Below are 14375 nucleotides of genomic sequence, written 5' to 3'. Positions count from 1 at the left end.
TGCATTTATCTTTCATGAGCTACAATGTGTGGTAGCTGATTTTCCATTGAAGAAAGAATCCAAATCTGGCAATTTTGAGAATATCCCGAAAGATTCACCAATTTTTTCCTTCAGCGAGACAAATTACATAGAGAAAAAGGAAAGGGATAACACTGAGTTTTATTCTGCAGATTAGATTTAACACATTTTATGATTGGGTACAGAGATCATCACTGAAAGTTTTCAGTTTGTGTTCAATTTGCACAAACTGAGCAAAATTTGCCTGTAATTTTTTAATGTGTGTAGTGCACCCACTGCATGTATATAAAAGAGAACAAAAAAGAGCTAATGCTTGTATATGTTTGTATATCTCACCGGAGATTTTCCACCAGATTGATGAACTTCTTTGAGGAATTCCAGTTGGTGCTCTGCTTCTTCTAGCTTCCCTTCCAGCACCTGGCACCAAATAATGCCTACAATAAAAAGAAACRTAGCACATGTCAAGTGCTCAGAACTACAGTAAAAAAGAGCATTTAATCATTACTTATTTTGCATAACTTGTGATCCTTTAGTATGGTTCCTTTACATGGATCATGTTCTTGGTATATCCTGCTATCTGAAAGAAAATCAAGAAATCTGTCTATTGGACAATACATATATCAATATAGCTTTAAATACCTCAGCCGTCAGCCTCAAGAGAGAGAAACCTCATTCCCTACTTACTTCTTTTCCCTGGTATAGACTCACAATTGTAAACAACGCTGCCTTTGTGAAAGAAGATTGGCCATACAATTCACACAAATCCAACATCTTAAATAAATATGGTTCTTCAACATAACCAGCTGATTTATCTAATTCAAAATAAATTCTAATATAATTTGATACTCGTTTTGAAAACTCCTGTGTTTAAACAGATTGGACTCCAGCACTTTCAGTAAGAAACATAAACCATCTTGGTCACTGTGAAATACTTCTATCTTGAAGAGAAATTTCTGCTAATATAGAAAAAAATGAGACTACTTATGGAAAAGATGAAGTCTTGTAGCRAAAGAACATTGGTAAACATTACTATAATGTTTATTAACATTCTCTGCAAGTTGTCTCACGGAAAGTCTAAAACTTCTTTGGACAGAAATACAGAATTAGATGAAATACAATTTTATCCTTATGAAAAGTGACATTTTAATTGATAGCTAGATTGCACAGATTCTACAAAATATAAGTAAGGGCTGCCAAGAATGTCATCAGAAAATAAAACATAAGATAAAAAAAAGTTCAAACAGAAGTTCCATCTAAAAAACTGGAAAACTACATTAAGGACATYGTACATTAAAGTACAAGAAGAGAAAATGCCTTGATAAACACGAATGTTAGCGCTAGCCCTGTTTAAGATGAGAAAGGAGGAAAAGAAAATGGTTAACCATGTGCAAGAAGTTAAAAGGCACTCTAAGTCAAAAGTAACTAAGTGTTTCAAAGACAACCACTAGCCCACCTAGAAGTATATATTTTTTACAGTTGAAGCTCCCAAACTGTTTACTCAAGCATCACTAAAGAAAGAACTAAATTGCACAAAACAGTACTGACAACAGCAGCAGGAGTAACTGTAACTAGCTCTGGGACAGGGGTGTATATGCCACAGGGCCAACACTCTTCCTGTTCTTCATTCCCTTCACTGTAATGGTGAAAGTGATAGTGATCTCCTGCTTTGTGATGAAGCAGGCATTGTCTCAGGAGAAGATATTTAGGTGTTCAAAGCAGACACATCCTCACTTCCTCACTGCTTCCGAGGGGGAAAAAAAGGCAACTTTTTTTTTTTTTTTTTCCTAACACTTGAAAGCAGTTTAAATGCCAACAATAGAGCATGTATAAACATATAAACATTCTGGAACTCTGTTTTACGGACAAAAATAATAAGCAGTTCATATCTAAGAAACGCTTTAACTTTTTAATACATGTAATCTTGCCAATTGCTTTACTGTACCATAGGGTAGAGGTTCCAAAAAATGTGATTCACATACTATTTAGTAGAAGTAAGTACTTTAGTTTCCAATTCTACTGTCATGATGTCATTAGGCTCCCCAGAAATCCCTTTGGTGGCATTCAAGAACAAAAGGATTTTGCATCTAAGCCAACATAAAAAAAGAGAAAGATTAACATTACTGTCTCAGCCTTGATGCATTCATCCAGTAAWGTCTTTAAGTTTGAATTAGTGGAGAAGCCCATGTATTAGAGTATTATGTTTTTCAGTAGCATCCACAATATACTAGCACTTTTCAAACAAAGAGAGAGCTTCTGTTCCGAAGAGCTTAAAATAACCATACTTTGGGAAGAAAACTACCTGTCATTGCATCAATACTAGTTTCATCTATCTCCATGGCTCTTCTGTACCATACAGAAGCATCTTTCCACTTCTCCTGAAGAATTAGTTGATATCCCAGCTCATTAACGAAACATGCATCTGGTGAAGCCAACTCAGCATATGAATACTCAATAAATCCATATATTTGCTGCAAGATTTGCTGATTTTTTCCACACTAAAAACAAAAGTTCATAATACAAAATCTACTGAAAAGTGGATAGAAAAAAATCAAGTAATACACAAAAATGAAGTTTCACAGAAAATGCTAAATTTAAAACAAAGAATGTAAACACRTATGTAAACGTAGTCAAATTAGAATTTGTTAAAAATTTCAAAATCAAGTAAAAACATAACACCTCTAAAATCAGAGAGAATATTACTGTTGACTTCAATAATGGCATCATTTTTTCTTGAAAACACACAAGAAATAGCCAAATAAACCAGATAACCTTTCTAAGCATTTATTTCAATATGAATCAAATCATAAAATCTAGAGTAAACTACCRGTAGGATATAAATAAAAATGCTCTTTTACTGTGGTATGAATGGCATAAATTATTTTATGACTGAATATGATACAGACTAGAAAATAACTGTCATTTAATACTAATACTTTGTCTTAGAGGCAGGTATTTCAGACATAGAAGACGGAAATTTCTTTGCCAATTTATATGCACCTAGCACCATCTGAGATATCTTAGTGTGTTGCCTCTGCCTGTTTAGACAGATGAATCACAGCCAAAACTGCTAATAGTTTTCATACAAAAATATACTTACCAATCTACTAACTACCCGTGCTTTCTGAAGATGTATTTCTGCATTTTGAGGTTCCTTAGTCTTCAGAGAATGAATAAAATCTCGAATTTGAAGTGAAGCCTGAAGAAGATTTGCATCAGAGTTATGGCAATACTTCAGATACTRTTTTTCCTATATAAAATTTCTATTGATATCTTTTCTTTTTACATATAGAGTATAATTTCTGATTACTGAAATAAACTGTACAATTTTGTGCTGGCAATTATATAGGGAATGGCAAAATGTTCTACCAGCCAGCTAGAAGACAAGATGTATAAGCCTTTTATAAGTTTTTTTAGTAGCTCAGGGCTCCATAGTAATAAACTATGTAAGTAGTAATGTTCACAGAAATATGTAAGTGTCTTGAATGCTCATCACAATTCCGTATCATCGTAGYTTAACCAAGCATGCATAGTTTAACCATATGGTATGCAACCTCTCTGAATATATTTTCTAGAATAAAATGCTGAAAGTTTACAATACTATGTATCTTCCATCACACACTGCTGCTAATTGCAGAAATCATTTGTTCAAAGAAAACAGTATTGTGACAGACATAGTGCTTGTTTAGGACACTAACTCATACTGTAATAGGACTAGTATTAATACTAATTTATTTGATAAAAAGGTAAAATACATTTCATTTTATTGCCCTAAAAATGATGGTATCTGTTACTCTAGAACAGACCACCTAACCTTTTCCTTACGTTTCAATAACCAAAAAGAAAAAGTGAAGATGAGGCTGAAACAGGTGAACCTTATTCTCAGGCTTCATTCTAGTGCAAATCATTAAAACAGCATGATCCTGACACCATAGAACACAAGTATATAAACATACTTTTGAATTTTTATGATATTTTACATGTTATCTGTGGTTAGTTGCACTTCATACTGCTTTGTAGAAAGGAAGAATGCTGACAATTTTAAGGAACATAAAAATCCAGTGTCTCAGTTTTGTATTTCATATACTGGCAAAATGTTCAATAATACTTACAGAATTCCACTTGCCAAGCCTTGAAAGATAATTTACAGTAAGGATCTGATGTCCATCTATATCGGCCCCATCTTTGCATAGGATTCTAAGAAAACAGTTATATGTTAGTGACAAGTTTTATACAGCCGAACAGAGTACAGTGCCTATATATTCAGTATTGTTCTGTGTTTTTTTAAGGTTTAATTGCTTCTAAGTTTTCTTTTGTGATAAACAAAGAATGGCCATAACTGGGTCCTTAACACAGAGGATAATTTGAGTTATCAGAGACAAATGCCAAACATCACTGACTCAATGCCATAAAACTACGCTTAAATGTCAAGAAAAAGATCAGTTTTGAGATACCATCTGAGAAAATTACTTACAATATGTTACGTTGCTCTAAAATAATGAGTTTGAAAACCAGTAATCTGTAAGGGGCAAAAAGGGCCCAGCTGGTTGACCTCACAAGCCCATGTATAGCACTGGCCTATCAGCACTGTGGCACAACCACCAGCAGCAGCAGTGGCCACAGCACTGGCAATTARGGCCTCAGGCAGAGGTCATGTCACAACCAGAAACAGCAGCCAGGGGCCTAGCATTGCCCTATTAGGCACAGAGGCATAAGTCACTTCACAGCCACAAAGAGGCTGGCACTGAGCCTGTGGCCCAGTCACAGGGGCCTGGCACTGGCCTGCAGGGCCTCAGGCAGAAGTGGCATGCCTCAGGTCAATACCATCCAGTATCTTTAACAATGACCTAGATAATGGGATAGAGTGTACTCCCACTAAATTTGTGGATGATACCAAATTAGTGGGAACAGTTGATAGGCTGAAGGAAAAGACTGCTCTTCAGAGAGACCTAGACAGGCTGGAAAAGTGAACTGTCAGAAAGCTTGTTAAGTTCAACAAGGACAAATGCAAAGTCCTGTATCTGGCATGGAATAACTCCAAGCAACTGTATAGCAACTGTATATGCATCTTTGGAGCTATTCAAAACTCAAGTGGAAAAAGTCTTGAATAACCTGCTGTAGCTGGATGTGCTTTGAGCAGGAGGTTGGACTGGATGATTTTGGAAGTCCCTTCTAATCTATAAAAMTCTATAAATAAAAGTAGAATACATCTCTAGAAATAAAAGTATTARTTCAAAAGAATTAGGTAATGTTTTTAAAAGAAAGTTCAGTCATCTCCTACCTTTCAGCAATTTCTAAAGTTTGTTCCCAGTCTTGCTGAGCCAAAACCAGCCTCATTTTGAGAATGAGTGCTGGTATGAAATCAGTGAAGGTGACTATTATTTGATTAACAGCTTCCAGAGCAGCTAAATAATTTTGCTGCATCATAAAATATCTTGCCTGTAGAAGAAACAGAAATCATCCCATTAAAATCCAAAATTAGTAACCTTAACCAATGCACCAATAAAGAATTACTAAACTGCAAGCTCATTAACATTTGCTTTGTTATTTCAACTGGCAAAGAGTTGGCAAGGTATAATGAAAAATGCTAGGCCTCTGAATCTTCCACAAAGAAAGAATATCATAATGACTAAAGTCCAGGTAGATGACAGAGGCCCTTGTAGCTTACTTCATCCATCCACTTTCATGGTTGGGGCAAGGAAAGCAGAAATTTATAATCAATGGAATTTGTATCCTGCTTATTAGGCACTTACTTTGTATATTTACAAAGTAAAATTTTTTTTTTTTTACAAATTATTTTTTGATATTTAAAACATCACTGCAAATCTAGTCTTATACTCTCAAAGAACAGAAMAGAACTCTACAGTGCTATGAGTTGTCACTTGGGGAAGGAGATTCTCTGCTCCGTCAGTCACATGAAATGCCATAACTATGAATTAAAAACTAGAAAAGAAAGTCACACAAAAGTAGCTYTACCTTTCCCATAATCCCAAATATGTCACCAGTGTCTTGAATCCCTTCATCAAAGTATTTAATAGATTTCTTAACAGCATTCAGTTTACTGGATGTAAAATATATCCAACCTTTAAGCACAAGACCCTGGAATGGGAAAAAAAAAGATCAGAATCAGATGAATTTGGTATCAGAACAGATGCTAAAATATCTTGTCTTAAATACTTTTTTGGAAGAGAAATTATGATATATAAACAAAAAGTATCTTTGACTTTTATTAAAAAGCATAAAATACACAAAGAAACACTTGCTACCATCTACACCAATACCTAACACARCCTAATCATAAAGTATCTTTCCTGAGAGATTTTTCTTGAGACAAATGTATTTTCATCACCAAGGAAATCCATAAGTTCTCAGCCAAATGATTTCAGTCAAACATTTGAAGTGCCATTCWAACTTCCTTTGGTATGTCACCTGGATTCTAAGAAAAGACTAAAACATTTCCAAACAACATTATAGTAAATATTTGAAGGAAGTTAGTCATTACATTCAATCTTTGTTATTTGTGGAATCAATATAAGACAGAATGTTAAAAGCATAAAACTTTGTACAGTGACAGAAGTACACATCCTACCTAAAGTATGTAGTACAAAGTCATACTTAGTTAATGGCATGAAGAACTACTGTAGAAACTGAGGTTCTAGTGCACAGACTATCATTTAAAATATTACTTACAGATCTACTATACTGCATACCATATTAACTAAAAATAATGAACAACTAAATTTTCTTATAGATATTTTAAAATTCASGTGTTTACTTTTTAAAACAATTTAGTGCACTTGCTTATGCCACTTTTTAATATCTTTTATTGTAAAGTAAATATATGCCTGTTGATTATTAGGCCTAATGTTTAGTAATAAAAATATAATAGATTTCTATCCCCACTTAGCAGCTGTGATGGAATTCAACTCACTAATTAAGACCACTAAAATTAGGTTACTACCTGTGAGGTAGCTGTCTAAGCTTCCATTACAATGCAAAAGATCTAGTCAATACAGTCAATGGAGAGTAAAGAGTTAATCAGCACACTAAAGTATAAACCGATCTTTTGGCAGCAGAATAGTTTTTCAAACTCTTTTGGGAGTGATTCAGTTGCTTAAACATGRGTTTCTATTGCTGTTTAAAATGCTTCAGAACATCTAACACATGCTCACTGCRTTGGCAGTCTGACACAGAGCCTACAGGAGAACCATTCTCTTCTGAACCATCAACTAGAGGCCAGGAAGGACAGAGCACCTAGAAGAATACTGAACACCTCTGCATGGGCAACTGAATCATGTTTTACACACTTTGCTCACATAATTGTGTGAAAAGTACATAAAACTGCATTGTTTCAAATGGCTTAGTATCTACGTAATTAGAATATATTTCTAATATATTAGAAATAGAATATATTTCTAACAAACTGCAAATTGACACGTTTTTAACCTATCATCATCATCAATTAGTTGGTTTTTTAATCACATATGTTATTATAAGCAGAAAATCCTCTTTTGGCAAAGTATTTTGGAGAACATCAAAAATACAATTCTTGGCCATTTACTGACAATAACACAACCCTATTTTCAGTGTCTAGCACACAATTAGAAGATTTAAATTAAAAAAAAGTGATTTCAAAACTATTCACTTGGAAACTTTTCAAGGATTTTCATCCACCAGTTATGGAGTAGCTACCTTGTACATCAACGTGCAGGTAGGTAACCTTTGTATAATGTCACAGATGTGACCAGACAGTCCATTCCAGTATTTTCAGAAAGTCTTTTAAATGCAGACTATTTCCTTTATAATAAAATCCATGAGAGAGGTAGAATCATGGAAAAATAAATGGAAAGAAAAGTCTTGCAGCTTCTTAAACACCCCATACTTTTTTCTCATTAGGTCAGGCTTTCCCTCTCAGTGGAGTAGTCTGTAAAATCTGTTCAGGAAGCTTTTTAATTCCAAATCCCTTGCCTCTAGCATATAATTACATCAAAGTAACTCCAACATTACAACCAAATATAAGCAGATCTGATGAAAGATTTTTACTACCTGACCAGTGTTACTACCTGACCAGTGTTGTTGCATTTGCTTTTTACAGAAAACATGTCATTTYTTTTTAGCCACAGTTAAAAAAAAAAATCCTCCTCACCAACCCATTAGTGACTCATATCAATTAAAAAGAAATAAATGGATCTTCCCAGATTTTATACTAAACAGAACATATAATGTAGATGCACACATATATATATAAAATAAATTTACATATTTACATTTTACTGTATTTGACTAAAAGTCTGATGATCTGACTTTTTAAATCGTGAAAACTTATGTCTTTCTACGCATGAAATACTTTGTATATACTACCTCTCTAGATCCAGAAGACATTTTCAGCATTCTGTCAATGTATTCAAGTGCTTTATCATTTTTACCTATTAACCACAAAAACATTCCTGCATAATATAACTCATTAGTTCTTCCATTCTTCCTCATTTCCTTTAATTTGTTTTTCAACTCTAAAACAGCTTCAAGATCTAAAAACAAATATTCAAAGTGTTAAATGTGTTAAATATCAAATAAGAATGATAAACACAGTGAAATTAAACAAGTCTCCTAATCCTTGGAAAGCTTGCACATKTAGGTAACATTGCAGATTGTTAGCACTATTTAAATCAAAATTGTTCAATGCTACTGGCATTTGCCAAATTGGAAAGTAAATTAGTAAGCTTTTCTTCTTTAGAAGTTGTATCTTTTAAATTGGAATTATTTTTGCACAAAGGCATACTGAAAATTAACACACAACTCTCCACTGACATAAAAGGTGAATCACTCATCATGTTGTATGGGACTTCAGCTCAGTCCTAACTGCTGCTGAACAGTGAGTTGCTTTAGTTCATGCAGTAACTATTCTGCCTTTCAGGATTTTTCCATATGTAAAATTTATCACCTGTAATACAAGAAAACAGTTACTGCAACTAGTTAGTTTTATTCTGGTATCCAAAATACTCTTGTGCTGATGTTCTGGAAACGCCTAGACAGCTGATCAAGATAAATCTTCAGCATAGTGTGGAATCTATCTCAGATAGCTACATGAAAAAAAAAATGTTGATTTCTCTTCAAGAAAATTTCATAATAGGATCACTATGAATTACCTTATGCAATGCCTGTTGTTTTATAATTTATTAGTCTCTTAGTTCCTTAAAGTCCTTAAATATAAGTTCCTTAAAAGTTGGCAAACTGAACATGTAAGCATTGCATTAAGCGTTCATAGAATCACAGAATCGGTAAGGTTGGAAGGGACCTCAGGAAATCATCTAGTCCAACCTAGTCCCTCTTCAGGGTCACCTAGAGCATGTTAGACAGGATTGCATTCAGGCGGGCCTTGAAGATCTCCAGAGAAGGAGACTCCACAACCTCTCTGGGCAACCTGTGCCAGTGCTCCGTCACTCTCACAGGGAAGAAATTCCCCCTCACGKTCAGGCDRAACTTCCTGTGCTTCARTTTCTGCCCATTGCCTCTTGTCCTGTCACACGGGACAACTGAAAAGAGGTTGTCCCCGTCCACTTGACACCCTTCCTTCAGGTGCTTATACACATTGATAAGATCCCCCCTCAGTCTTCTCYTCCCCAGGCTGAAGAGGCCCAGCTCTCGCAGACATTCCTCATAGGGCAGGTGCTCCAGCCCTCTCATCATCTTCATAGCCCTATGCTGGATTCTCTCCAGTAGCTCCATGTCTCTCTTGTCCTGGGGAGCCCAGAACTGGACACAGGACTCCAGATGAGGCCTCCCCAGGGCTGAGTAGAGCAGCAGGATCACCTCCCTCSASCTGCTGGCAACACTCTTCCTARTGCACCTGAGGAGACCATTGGCCTTCCTGGCCACAAGGGGACATTGCTGGCTCATGGTCAACTTGTCATCCACCAGCACTCCCAGGTCCTTTTCTGCAGAGCTTCTCTTCAGCAGGTCGGCCCCCAGCTTGTACTGGTACCTAGGGTTATTTCTCCCTAGGTGCAGGACTCTGCGCTTGCCCTTGTTGAACCTCATGAGGTTCCCCTCCTCACTGAGTTATTTTCTAAAGAAAATACGCTGCAAAAGAGTGGTCCTGCACAATTTTACAGATAGCAACACTTTTTTTGGTACTATTCTACTTATCAAATTAGGCAACAGTTGCAGTTGTTAAATAGTACTTACAACATACCCACACTTATAAAATTAACTGTACATTTCTTTTGTTCTACAAGTCTTAATTTAATCTGCATAAATGGATGAAACACTGGACTAAGGCATCATCAAGTTCCTGACTGTTAAAGTCTGTGACAAATAACACCTAAAAGCATGGAAAAAAACCCTCACCTATACTTTTACACCTCTTGTGTGCATAAATGAGTGCCAAAAGACAGCACAATGACACATCGGAATGGTTCTTTCTAACATTTTCTAACTGCAGGATAGCATCTTGTATTTGACCTGCAAAGACAACACAGATTTTTGTTGATTCAGATGTTATTAGCAATGCCTTAAAAAAAAAAGTTATTTGTACAGATGAGCTCTCACACACAGCCTAACCAGGCATTTATTTCATTTGTATGCYGAAAGAAAGACAATAAGCTATTATCTCAGCACATGCATGTTTCCACGAGAGCACGGTAAACTACACAGAGCTGTAAATGATATGGAGTACTCAAGGGATATGAGCACCAAAATACAGGGTCAGACCAAAGATACACCTACCTCACCCTGACTGCAATAGGAGCTCTGACCAAGCACTTTGTGAAGACTAAGACTGAGAGAAAGTATAAATGACACTTCCCTCGTATTCTCCCAGCCTTCAGCTAGTTTCAGCTCAGGAAATTTCTTTTTGGTTTTCTGTGTATTTAGTGGCCCACTTTAAATTCTCCTTCAATGCACTTCCCAAATCTCTCCTTGAGTCAACACTAACTCTTAGTATCACAGCTTTCCATGGCAGAGAGTGGCAGAGCTTAATTACTTGTTATATGGAAAATCACCTCCTTTTGCTTATTTTGAAACTGTGTCCTTGTAGTTTTATTCAATGTTCCCCCTTGCTTTTAAATTGAAAGAGAACAAATACTCAATTCCTGACTACCCTATTCATGTCACTAACAGTTTTATAGCACATCCTCTCTTGGATTGTTTCTTTTCCAAATGAAAAAATAAACATTTTTACTTAAGCATTCCATATAAGGTAACTAGTGTTACTTTTATTCATTCTTGCTTTCCTTTTGCAATCCGTCCTATTTCCACTCTTTATCTTTTTGAAAGAGGAGGACAAGATGTGGAAAAACTATGAGCTTGTAGAGTAATTTAACGAAGTCCTCTGCATGTATTGGACTCCATTCTTTTCCTGACAGTTCTTAACACTGGCTTTGCTTTTTCGGTTATTACTGATTTCTGAACTGACACTTTCCAAACCTAACATCTCACTTCAGGTTGTTGATGAACAGCTTAAAGCCCAACATTTCATATATAGAATTAGTTAGGATTTTTCCCCATATGTGTCATCTTATGTTTATCTACACTTAATTTATCTGTAGTTTTATTGCCTACTTAATCTTCTAAGATCCTTCTGCAATTTTTCAAGTATTCCTTATTTTTACTATTTGGAATAACTGCATAACGTCAGTACATTTTTTCATCTCACTGCTTACCCTTTTTCCACATTGTTTAGAGTATGATGAAAAACAGGGTCTAACTGCATCCTTGCTGGAGTCCATGGATGAGCTTTTTCCAAGAACTGATAATTTACTTCTGTTTCTTTTCTTTTCATCGCTTACCTAAAGATCTTCCTTTTCTCATTCTATGGCTGCTTAGTTTCTTTAAAAGCCTTTGAGGAAGAACTTTGGAAATCTAAGCAGCCAAGATCCCTCCTTTCTGTATGTTTGTTAAATCCTTTAGGAATTCCAATAGATCTGTGAGACAGGACGTCCCTTTATAAAAAACATGCTGATTCCCCTCAAGAAAAAAAAAATACTTGCTGTGGTATTCTCTGAAACTATAATCCATTACACTTTCTATTACTTTGACGGGCCTCCCCTTCCAGATCTCTACTACGATACTTTTTAATAAAATAGGATCATATTTGCTACTTTCTAGTCCCCTGGAGCCAATGAGCAAAAAGATAAAAATAACTGTTAGTAGGTGTGCTATCTCATTCCTGAGTTCCTCTAGAATGATTGGGTAAATACCATCTAATTACTTTCATTTTTACCATCTAATTTATCTATCTTATTTTTCATTTTGCCTGACCCTCACCTCAGTTTAAGATAGGTCTTCTGACGAGCACCCTACCAAAATGTTTGGACATAAGAACTTCCTCACTACCTTCCACAATGACCACAAATGCAAATAATTCCTGTAGYCTTTTTGCTATGGTCTTGCATTTCCTACATTCTTCTTTTGAACTGTGATCAGATTCTCTTCCCTAGCATCTACTTTTGTTATGTTTGAAGAAAGATTTACTATTTCTGTTATTTGTAGAAGTGACATCAGAAGTAAATACAGAAGTATTCACAAGACAGTGAATATTACAGGTCTTCACTGGTCCATCTATTATAAAAGATGCCCTGAAGAACTTCTAAGTCATTTAAGAGAAGCTGTAATAGCTGTAATTATGCAATTAGGTTCCCAAATATATGTAGCAGGAAACACAGAAAAATGTCTTAACACTGCTTTTTCTGAACACTTTAATGCACTTCCACTCTTCTACCACATGCTTAATAAAAACTATGCACAGATCTGCAATCCCATCTTAGAGATAACACTTGAAAAAGTTATTTAAAAAGGCTCTTGAAATTCTCATCTTTCTTTGAAGAAAGGTCAGCTAGCACGTATGGTTTTCATGTATAAATAACTGTTGAAATAATAATGAATTTAAGATTTTCACCTGGAAGCAATGGCATAGGACAGCAAAAGCAGCTTTTTTCCTCTTTCGTCTTTATGCAACATCCTTGACTATGAAAATTACGTGGATGAAACCGTATTTGCTATTTTGAAAAAAATCACACCTAAGAAGCTAATGCAGTAACTACCAATTAGTTTTACTAAAATGAATGCGTTCATCTATGTTAATACAGTAATACTTGAAAGTATTACTACTACTCCAAAATCTTCTAGAACTTTTCCAACTATGAATAAAAGGCAGAAACCAAAGAAGTCATCTTAATGAAAAGAAAATAAAGGGTAGAACACATATGAAATCTGAGGTGAATGTAGATATCACTGCTTCTTAATAATTACCTAAACACAAGGTTCCATATGCCTTGAAAAACAGCAATACTGGATCATTGATTTGCTTCTTGAGCTCTGCATCTGCAAATTGTCTCAGCTGATGGAAATATTTTTCTTGAGCATAATATGTAATATATGCCTGGACGGAGAAACAGAGAAGAAACATTTTTTCTCTCTAAAATGTGCTAAATATATTTTGCTAAAAAAAATAAACTTGTTCTGTAATACAGTAAAGGTTGTTTAGTATAAGAACAGCCAACTGTTTTTCTCAGGCATCTGTTGAGAGTGTACACTGAAGAAATCAATTTGATTTCCAAAAGAAAGTTTTTTTTTTYYTSTSWMAAMAMAMAMAAAAAAAAGATTTAAGACTCTAGAAACAAAGTGTAATTCACCTGCACCTTTACCACTAGCTGCCCAATTCAGGGATTAAGCATGTCGATTTTGATTTGAAATAGAAGCAGCTTCATGCTTTTCAAGCGATAATAAATGAGACAGCAGGTCTCTAGCGCTGCCCCTTGAAAACCTTCCCGGTATTCAGAAACCAGAAAGCCCAAGACCAGCGGCGTCGGGCTGCTGGAAGGATGGCTGTGCTAGCAGGCGCACTTTAAGCTCACACCTTCCACACCCGAGCAGGATCACGGCGCTCACACAACCAAGTTCACAGCTGCTTCTCAACAGAGGCAGCGCTGAGCAGCAGGCACGGGAGCTCCGGCAGCCCCTCCTCTCCGTACTTCATCCGAGGCTCCGYGCCCTCCTTCCCCTCTGCGGAGCAAGGGGGAGCCCCAGCCCCAGCGCCCCCTCCCAAGCCTTTCACAGGCCCTCCGAGGTTCAGCCACGTCCTGGCAAGACCCAGAGGCCCTCCTCGCTCCCCTGCCTCTCCCAAAAAGCAGCGTTTGTCCGTCCGTCCGCCCTTCCCCTGCGCTCCCGCGGCTCTCCCCGCAACAGCTCAGCCGCTTCCCGCCCTCCATACCACGGGCTGGGAGGCGGCAGCGGCCATGGCGGCAGCTCCGCCACGATGGGGGCGCAGAAGGAGAGGCGACGCTCCCCGCGGGACCGTTGGGCGCCCCAACGGCTCCGGCGCGCGCTCGCCACCCCGCGCGTCCCAGGCAACGGCGCGCGCC

The 14375-nt window shown here is 36.7% G+C and overlaps 1 protein-coding gene across 1 annotated transcript in view; it reads right to left on the bottom strand.

Annotated features, from left to right (window-relative positions):
• Positions 1–14355, bottom strand: part of TTC21A (tetratricopeptide repeat domain 21A) — a 38634-nt gene extending 24279 nt beyond the window's left edge. The window contains exons 1-10 of the mRNA XM_085316467.1: positions 14225–14355; positions 13264–13393; positions 10363–10476; positions 8377–8543; positions 5992–6114; positions 5297–5454; positions 4128–4212; positions 3116–3214; positions 2318–2513; positions 355–452 (exon numbers count right to left, since the gene is read on the bottom strand). Of these exons, the coding sequence (XP_085172593.1) occupies positions 355–452; positions 2318–2513; positions 3116–3214; positions 4128–4212; positions 5297–5454; positions 5992–6114; positions 8377–8543; positions 10363–10476; positions 13264–13393; positions 14225–14251 (1197 nt within the window). The 5' untranslated portion in view covers positions 14252–14355. The remainder of the gene's footprint in view (positions 1–354; positions 453–2317; positions 2514–3115; positions 3215–4127; positions 4213–5296; positions 5455–5991; positions 6115–8376; positions 8544–10362; positions 10477–13263; positions 13394–14224) is intronic.
• Positions 14356–14375: the final 20 nt, after the last annotated feature.

This window comes from Rhea americana, unplaced genomic scaffold, assembly GCF_003343005.1.
Source record: "Rhea americana isolate MKP2758 unplaced genomic scaffold, rheAme1 scaffold_47, whole genome shotgun sequence".
Lineage (NCBI taxonomy): Eukaryota > Metazoa > Chordata > Aves > Rheiformes > Rheidae > Rhea > Rhea americana.
Note: the sequence above shows the minus strand (reverse complement) of the source record. Positions and strands in the feature narration are given on the sequence as shown.